This window comes from Vitis vinifera, chromosome 15 (assembly GCF_030704535.1).
Source record: "Vitis vinifera cultivar Pinot Noir 40024 chromosome 15, ASM3070453v1".
Taxonomy (NCBI): domain Eukaryota; kingdom Viridiplantae; phylum Streptophyta; class Magnoliopsida; order Vitales; family Vitaceae; genus Vitis; species Vitis vinifera.
The window spans coordinates 22,336,494-22,345,634 of record NC_081819.1 but is presented as its reverse complement, the minus strand read 5'-3'; the positions used below and the strand labels follow the sequence as shown (position 1 = coordinate 22,345,634).

At 29.3% G+C, this 9,141-nt stretch overlaps 1 protein-coding gene and 1 non-coding gene across 3 annotated transcripts; both read left to right on the top strand.

Annotated features, from left to right (window-relative positions):
• The first annotated feature begins 523 nt into the window (after nucleotides 1-523).
• On the top strand, nucleotides 524-3,725 carry LOC100255091 (bifunctional L-3-cyanoalanine synthase/cysteine synthase 1, mitochondrial). Of its 2 annotated transcripts, none has more exons than XM_002275977.5 (10): nucleotides 524-960; nucleotides 1,266-1,375; nucleotides 1,459-1,516; nucleotides 1,604-1,867; nucleotides 2,097-2,234; nucleotides 2,355-2,406; nucleotides 2,718-2,797; nucleotides 2,922-2,981; nucleotides 3,209-3,289; nucleotides 3,381-3,725. In XM_002275977.5, the coding sequence occupies exons 1-10, from the start codon at nucleotides 787-789 to the stop codon at nucleotides 3,477-3,479; spliced, it is 1,116 nt and encodes a 371-aa protein (XP_002276013.1). In that variant the 5' UTR covers nucleotides 524-786; the 3' UTR covers nucleotides 3,480-3,725. The 2 variants fall into 2 exon arrangements, with proteins under 2 accessions (XP_002276013.1, XP_019081328.1); XM_019225783.2 differs by having other exon boundaries at nucleotides 707-960; nucleotides 2,868-2,981.
• A 720-nt stretch (nucleotides 3,726-4,445) lies between these two features.
• TRNAY-GUA (transfer RNA tyrosine (anticodon GUA)) lies at nucleotides 4,446-4,528 on the top strand. The gene is given in 2 exon segments: nucleotides 4,446-4,482; nucleotides 4,493-4,528. It is a non-coding gene; the product is annotated as a tRNA-Tyr (tRNA).
• The last annotated feature ends 4,613 nt before the right edge of the window (nucleotides 4,529-9,141 follow it).

Below are 9,141 nucleotides of genomic sequence, written 5' to 3'. Positions count from 1 at the left end.
ATGACTTTAACTCTATTTCTTATTTTCTTTCGTTTTCATTCCTTTTTACCTTTTCTTCCTATTTTCTTTCCCTCGTATTTTCTTGAAACCAAACATAGTATTTATCTCTTTTATTTTTTCTTTATATCAAAGAATTTCTTGGTCTATTATAAGAACATTTTCCAGAAAGTAAAATAATTTAAAATAAATTTATTTATACCTATCAACCCCAAATAAAAAGTCAACATTAAATTGACCAACTTCAAGTTATCTTTCGAAGACATTCATAGATCTGTCAGTCTATCTTGTTTCAAAACTCTTCTATTTTTAGAAAATTATCAACTTTAAGCCATTCTTTTTAATTCCTTTTCAAAAATGGGTGATTTTCAAAAGGCAGCGTTGAATTTTCTTTAACAAAAAGGAATTTTCTCGCCAAACATGACATCATTTTCCATCCATCATCCATGGTTAACATGGGCGGCTGCAAATCGAAGATCACGTACTTCCTTTTTTACCAAACCTTCCTCAAAAATGGTCACATTCGCTGCTCCACACGATGGCAGATGGCAGCCCCATTTTTTTAAATTAAAATTAAAAAGCGAGCCATTAATGCAATTTCTCAAAAAAGAGAAGCAATACTCGCAATTATTTAAAAATTTCAGGGGTGGAAAATGCGATTTACGTACTCTTCATTTCTTCTTCTCCAAATTTATTTATTATATAACCTTACTCACACCTCACACTTGTTGTCTCGAAAGAGCAGAAGTCAAAGAGAGTTTTGAGGTACAGTGAAGAAGCTCTTCATCAATGGCGGCTCTCTCGAGCTTCTTCAAGAGAAAATCGTCGATACCCTTTACCAGTCTCGCTATACGCAGATGGTTCTCCACTCAACCTATCCTCGATTCTCCGTCTTTTTCCCAGAGAATCAGAGATCTGCCCAAGGATCTTCCAGGGACCAACATCAAAAAAGAAGTTTCTCAGGTATTTCTTTTTTCTTTCTCTCTCTTCTTCCCATTCGTTGATTATTTTTATAACAAATGTGTTTGGTGGAGTAGGAAACTGCGGAAAGAAACAGTTAAACAGTTTAATTTCAGCAATCCGCTCAGGAAACGACGTCGTTTTAAATTTCTCCGTTTCTCTGACTGGCCTTGTTTCGGATTTTCTCCGTTTTGGGTGTTCATGGTTTTTTTGGGTTGGGAGAGAATTTTTTTTATGAATTTGAGCTGTTTAGTTCATTCAAATCCTTCGTTTTGGCCGTTGGAATTCACTTTTGTTTCATGGTTCAGCTTATTGGGAAGACTCCTCTGGTTTTTCTGAACAAAGTCACAGAAGGGTGTGGAGCTTATGTAGCTGTCAAGCAAGAGATGATGCAACCCACTGCTAGCATCAAAGACAGGTACCCTGAAATTCACTGCAGATAGTGCTTTTACAGATAGGGCTTATATATTTGATTTGTATTTGTTTGTTTCTACTCTTTAGGCCAGCACTAGCCATGATCACAGATGCAGAAGACAAACAGTTGATCACTCCTGGGAAGGTTAGATTACTAATTTTTTTTTTTTTTTTGGTACCATATTGGCTAGAGTTTTTGGGATTTGTCTGATTCCTGATGTGTGTTTGTTAGACTGTGCTGATTGAGCCCACATCGGGAAATATGGGGATTAGCATGGCGTTTATGGCGGCCATGAAAGGGTACAAGATGGTTCTGACCATGCCTTCCTACACAAGCTTGGAGAGGAGAGTGACCATGAGAGCATTTGGGGCTGATTTGATTCTCACTGATCCCACCAAGGGGATGGGAGGAACAGTTAAAAAGGCTTATGAGCTTTTGGAATCCACCCCAGATGCTTTCATGCTTCAACAATTTTCAAATCCTGCCAATACCCAGGTACCTATTCACCATCCCCATGATTTTTTTCCCTTCATATCCACTTTTCATAGGTTTTTTCAGAGCTGTGTTTGTCCCAAATGTTCTGAATTTTCCTGTACTAGTTGTTTACCTGGTTCCTGATTTTGTTTACCCGGTTCCTGATTTTGCTAAACATGGTATGAGATATTCAAGGTAGATTGCTTTGTGGATGGTATGTATATGATTGACCTCAAAAATCGAAAAACAGGTGCATTTTGAAACTACAGGTCCAGAGATATGGGAGGATACTCGTGGACAAGTTGACATATTTATAATGGGAATTGGTAGCGGTGGCACTGTCTCTGGGGTTGGACGTTATCTGAAATCCCAGAATCCTAATGTTAAGGTAATAATCCTTCTACCTATTTCATCTCTGTCAAGGTATATTGTAGCTTGAATTGAATTGTAGCTCTTCTTTTGTTTTTGTTGATTTTTCTTTTTCTTTTTTTGTAATCTATTATGGTAGATATATGGACTTGAGCCAACTGAAAGCAACGTACTGAATGGTGGTAAGCCAGGTAATGTCTCAATTCTATAATCTATCTTGTTGTATTCTTCTCAGGGAGATTTTCTGTGTACCCTCTGTTTGGTTGCTAAGAATAGTACAGAATAAAAGAAAATAAGGAGAGGAGGCTAAACATGTCTGGGGTTGGAAGAGTTGTAAGATTCCAACTGTTCCCCTCTTTTCCTATGTCCTCTGCTCTACCAAACGGAACATTAGTGGAAACATATGTTGTTATGATCATAAGTCACTATGGTGTTAATCCTGTGTTATTGAAAGCTCATTTATGGCTTGAGTTACAGTCCCTAATGCTGTCAATTGGAACAGGTCCTCATCATATTACAGGCAATGGGGTTGGATTCAAACCAGATATCCTGGACATGGATGTAATGGAAGAAGTTCTCATGGTAAGCAATGTTAACTGTATGATTGGTATGATGGTATGACGGTATGAATTCATTTTTGGTAATTTTATAGCTCCAACAGTCATTCCCAATTTCACTTGACCGAGTTTCAAGCTTCACGATCCAGGTTTCTAGTGAAGATGCAGTCAACATGGCCCGGCAGTTGGCACTGAAGGAAGGGCTTATGGTAATAACTCAAATGTCGCTACAAAGTCTCTAATTCTTCAGTCTTTAATTCATATCCTTGGACTCTGGTCTGAATTCCCAACTCAGAGCTCTTCTTTACAATAAGCTATGATTCAAATGAAACACTCTAATTTTGGACTCCATGTAGGGATTTGCAGTTGGGCTTAAAAGAAAATGACTCAAAGATCGGTTTACATTGATCATTTGTCTAACTTCTGGTTCATGCAGGTGGGGATATCATCAGGAGCTAACACAGTTGCAGCACTAAGGCTAGCAAGAAGGCCAGAGAACAAAGGCAAACTGATAGTGGTATGAACACCTTGTATAATTTTCTTCTACAAACACCATCATCCAAAGTATTATTCATTGCTGAAAGCTGTTGTTGGCTTGAATTTCTCAGACTATTCATCCAAGTTTCGGGGAGCGGTACTTGTCATCTGTCCTGTTTCAAGAACTGAGGAAAGAAGCCGAAAACATGCAACCTGTTTCTGTTGATTGATGCTTCTATATACCCTCCTACCTACTGCTTATGGAGTATTATTACCAGTGATTTTGCCACGTGAAATCAGTTCTATCAGTGAATCATTCTACTTCTTTTCCTCCTTTTCCTGTTTCTTTCATTGGTGATATACTATTTGTATACCAATCCTGTCCTGCAGATCTGTATATTGTCTGTATCAATGTACTCAGCTCTCATGGAATCAAAAAGATTTGATGAAATGATATTCTGAATATTTTGTTGTGACACCCTTGTTCTTGACTTCCATTCCTAACACTGAAAACCAGCAAATTTTCAATATTTTTTGTAAGGAAAAAGAAAAAGGGTCCCTTGAAACATGAGTAATTAAGGAAATATTTAATTAGGAGTCACCTGCAAAAAAATTATGATTGACATTGGATGGAGTTTACATGAATTTTTTATTGAAGTTGATTTCTTTAAAAACGTTTGGCTGTGTTTTTATTCGAAGTGTTTTTAAAACGTGTTTGATAGTGTTTTTGAAAAGTATTTTTAATTTTTCTAATATTTGAAAATTTTTATTTTTTAGTATTAGAAATATTAGAAACATTTTAAAAAATCATTACCAAATGCATTAAGAGAAAGTGTTTTCTTTTATAATGTTTTTAGAAAAATTGTCTATTAAGTGTTTCTCCATAAAACTTTAAAAATAAATTTTCAATATTAAAAGTGATTTTTTTTTTTAAGTATTTCCTAAATTTTGTCTGTGATCTCGTTTTTATTTAAAAATACTAAAAACATTTTCTAAAATTACTATCAAACGCATAAAGAATAAAGAATGTGTTTGATAATATTTTTATTCAAAATATTTTGATGAGAATTACTTATCAAGCGTTTTTTCATATTTTAAAAAATGTCTTTTAAAATGTGTTTAAACAGTTTCTAGGAGGAAAATCATGCAAACGAACTCTTATTTATATACTTTTTCTGATGCAACACAAAACAACACCGGCTTTAGCTCAGTTGGTAGAGCGGAGGACTGTAGTATGGCTGTGATCCTTAGGTCGCTGGTTCGAATCCGGCAAGCCGGATCTTTTTCTCCTTTTTAGTTTTTAACCCTATAAAAACGGCGTCGTTTTACTATTTCATTTTTATTTTCCTCAAATAGTGAAATATATATATTTTTTACTAAGACAAAATTATTTATAAAAAAGTGATAAACTAAAAATAAAAATAATTTTAAAATAATTTAAATCATAAAGCCACTAAAAAAATTAATTTAGTATTTAACTTTGTTAGTTATTATTTAAAAATAATAATAACTAAAGGACAAAACCCACCTTACTTTTTGCTTTTAGGATGTAATTATTTTGTGGATTTGGGTTCAGATGCAGGTTTAAATCCACTGAAATTCATGGAATCAAACACCAAAAAATAAAAAAAGAAATGCTTTGAATCGGGAAATAATGATGTACCTTTTTCTCAGTGCTATTTGGTTAAAGAGGCATGATATCTACCCATTTTCTAAAAGTCTCAATGGAATCTTCCTATTAACTCACATAAATTTGGGATTCAAAATCGTTTTTTTTTTAAAGATATTATTTTAAAATCAAGTTGATTTTTAAAATAAATTAGACATATATATTTTTTTATTATAAAATATTACGAGAAATAATTATAAATATGAAAAATAATTTTAAAATTTTGTATTACAAATAACTTCATAATTACTAATGATTAAAAAATGCACGTGATTTTGTCGTAGTTTTCTAAGGTGAATTTTTAAAGTGATTGTGAATTATTTCAAGTTTTTAAAAGTGATTTAAAAATTTTTACAAATCATGTTATTTTTACAAAAGAAATGCTTCATAATACTTGAAAGTGTTTTTATTTCTCTCATAATTGTTTTTTCAAGCATATTATAAAATTTTTTTTTTTTTTTCTCTTCATTTTTTCCTATGATCAAAATACGAACTTGACCATCGAATAGAGATTCCTCGAACCAACACATTCCTAGCTCCATGAAAGGTTGTTGCCTAACACATTTCATAGTTTGAATGTATGAGTCTTTATGAAAATCCTCCTAATACTTGGCTTTCCTGTTCAGCTTCCTTCCAATGAACTTTTACAAGTCTTTTTCTAGCAATACAAACACCCATAGTTAGGGTGAGAAAAAGGAGGTTGAACCCCACCATCTAGAGCTTCAAATTTGGTGAAACACATGGAAGCTCAGGTGGCCTACATGTGTTTGGTGGAAAAGAAAAGAAAAGAAAAAATCAAGAGAAAAAGAAAGAATAAAAAAAAGGATTTTGATCTTGAGGTGAAGCATAAAGGAGGGTGACTTTTTGTGGAGAAAGTTAGGGGCATTCATTGGAGAATTGAGTATCTCCATTGCTTTGCTGCTCCTCCTTATTGGAGAAACCCCATTTTTAATTCAAATTGATGACGACTGCCAGAGGAAAGTGTAATTGGCTAACTGACAAACCTGAGATTGGCCTTTTGTGGACGCGGCTGCGCAAGTGAAAATGGTTTCCCACTTGGCCAGGTGACAAAAATTTATGACTATTTTTTTAAAAAAAATATTATAAATGATTTTTAAAAATTTTTTAAAGTATATTTTAAATTTTATTAAATATTTTATTATTTTAAAAAATTATCTTTCAAACTATAAGTAATTTAAAAAAAAATTATGGACTTTAAGATTTTTTTTTTTTTTGAATTATGAGTTTTTATCATATGGAAGAGTTCAGTGTGTGGGTTATTTTTTAAATTATTATTTTGTAATCTATCTTTTAGGTTTTAAATTATTTTTTTACAAGTTATGTTTTTTAAAATATGGTTTAAAATTAATTTTAAAAATAAATAAATACAATTTATTTTGAATTTTGTGAATAAAATGCTTATAGCTATTTTTGTTTTGTTTTGTTTATTGAGACATCACCTTGCCCAAATTTGGTAAAGTCATGCTCAACAAAAGTAGTAGGTGTGAAAGGAAGGAAGAAGGAGAAAAAAAAAAAAATTAACCCCATTTTTGTTCATATTTACCAATAGACCTTAAGATATTATGCCCTTGCTCAAATAGCAATTGGCCCCTCCCTTGTTCAGAATTTACGGGCACAAGGCATGCTGTTCTAGATATTGGAAAAGTAAATTAAATTAAAATAAATAAATAAAATTATTAACCCATGTCTTAATTTAATCTATTTAAAAAAATAATAATAATAAGCAAAGTTGTTTTGTTTTATGTCTAAAGTGATGTTTTTTTTTTACTGAATAAAAAAAGTCAAAATATTTGATTTTTTCTATTCCGTTAAAAGTAACTAATCGACATCAATCAACATAATTAAACGAAACTTATTGATAACAAGTTCACTTCAGTTAGTGATATAGGTTAATATCAATAAGGTATTTTTAGTTGAATAAAATATTTTAACTTTTTTTATTCAATAAAAAAGCAAACACTATTTAAGTATCAAATAAATTATTTTATTAAAATTTTCTATACATAAAAAAAAAAAAAAAAAAAAAATAAAAAAATCCTTATGTAGCAAAAACACCAACACAAATTAAACACCCTGATCATGTAGCAAAAAAGTTTATATAAATGTATATATTATTATGTTAATTATTATTATTATTATTATTATCATTATCATTATTATTAAATTTGATTATCTATTAGTTTATTTATCATATAAAAATATAAAAAATAAACTTTCACATTTCTCACTTTTTAATTATTTTTATGTGATTTATTGTTTTTAAATTACCTTAAACTAATAAGTTTATCATTTTTATTTATTTGTAAAAATATTTTATGATGAAATTTGAATAGTAAGTTCGCATTTAAGATTTAACCTTTTCTTTTATAATATGATTTATTGGATATATACTTTAAAATAATTATTTTACTTAATAATTCATAAGAACCCTGATTGTGTACGAGGTTGATGCGAGTGGGTATTTTTGAACCCCACCTCCCATTATGTTGTCACGGATTGAGTAAATAGGACTAGCAATATAAGCACAAAGTTCTAAAATATTTATTCATAATTTGAATTTTAGTTATCTTATCCGTTTATTAACTAATTTTTAAAGTTAGTTATACCAACTACAATATCTATTCTTAAATTGGATTTTAGTCATCCGTTAATTAACCATTTTTTTAAACCATTATCTATGTCTATTCTTAAATTGGATTTTAGTCATCCTATCAGTTAATTAACGGTTTTTTAAAACATTTTTTCGTTATCTATACCAACTACAATATCTATTCTTAAATTGGATTTTAGTCATCCTATCCGTTAATTAACCGTTTTCGTTATCTATACCAACTACAACGTCTATTATTGAATTAGATTTTAGTCGTCATATCCTATCCGTGTATTAACTGTTTTTTAAAACAGTTTTTCGTTATCTATACCATCTACAACATCTATTCTTAAATTGAATTTTAGTTATCATATCAATTTATTATATTTTTTTTTAAAACAGTTTTCCATTATATATATCAATTACAATATCTATTCTTAAATCGGATTTTAGTCATCCTATTAACTTATTAATAATTTTTAAAAATACTTTTAAAATAAATTTTCATTACCTATACCAATTACAATATTTATTCTTAAATGGGATTTTAGCAGTCTTATATGTGTAGTATATGTTTTTTAAAACAATTTTCCATTATTTACAATACCTATGATATATATTCTTAAATTGGATTTTAGTCATTGTATTTGTTATTGGTTTTTCAAAACAATTTTCCGTTATCCATGACAACTACAATATCTATTATTAAATTAGATTTTAATCATTTTATCTGTCTTGATAACGGTTTTTAAAACCATTTTTTATTGTCTATAACAAAACAGGAAAATATGTTTAATAACTAAAGAACATAAAATAAATTTTAGATAAATCATTTATTTATTTTTTATTGTTTTCAATGGTTATTTAAAAAAATAATTATATAAATATGAATAATAATTAAAAATCATAAATCACAAATTAAATTATTTTTAAAATACATAAAAATAACAACTTGTTTTTCATAAAAATAACAATTATAAAATTATTTAATAAATCTCTCAAAAATTGTTTTTCATAATAATTTTCGAAAACCATCCTTAGCATGCCCAACAACTTGTATGAAATTATTGATTAAACAAACCCTAACACTACTAGAAAAGCAGATTGTGGAAACTGAAAACAACTTTTCTACATTGTGGGACTTTCTAATTATTGGATTCAACAAATTATTATTGTATGATTTCAAGGAAAGGTCCTTCAATCCTTTATTGTCAAGATGTGATTTGAATTTTGCATCCATACAACCAATAGAAAGTGACCCATTAAACAAGCCACCCAAGAAAGTTGAATTGAGGGAGAAAAAGAGTAGTAGTTAATTTTTATTTTATTTTATTTTATTTTTCTATAAAAAAATAATTTAATTGAAAAAATTTAAAATTAAACCAATTTGATTTTTTTTATACCTTTGTCCTATTTTCCATAAGAGATGAAAAAAATGGTTTTATTATTTTAATTTAATTTTAATAATAAATATTTATATAAAATCAAATTAACAAATAATTTAATTATAAAAAAAGAAATCAATCTATTATGTCAAAAACAATTAAGAATAACATTCACTTAAAAATTAAATCAATAATCATTAATTATTTGAAATCTCTCTACAAAATTA

What these genes read in the sequence shown, in the direction of transcription:
- LOC100255091 (XM_019225783.2), top strand. Translation starts at nt 787, where the DNA reads ATGGCGGCTCTCTCGAGCTTCTTCAAGAGAAAATCGTCGATACCCTTT. An exon ending in TCAAAAAAGAAGTTTCTCAG is followed by an intron (nt 961 to 1,265) that starts GTATTTCTTTTT and finishes TTCATGGTTCAG; the next exon opens with CTTATTGGGAAGACTCCTCT. An exon ending in TAATGGAAGAAGTTCTCATG is followed by an intron (nt 2,798 to 2,867) that starts GTAAGCAATGTT and finishes GTAATTTTATAG; the next exon opens with CTCCAACAGTCATTCCCAAT.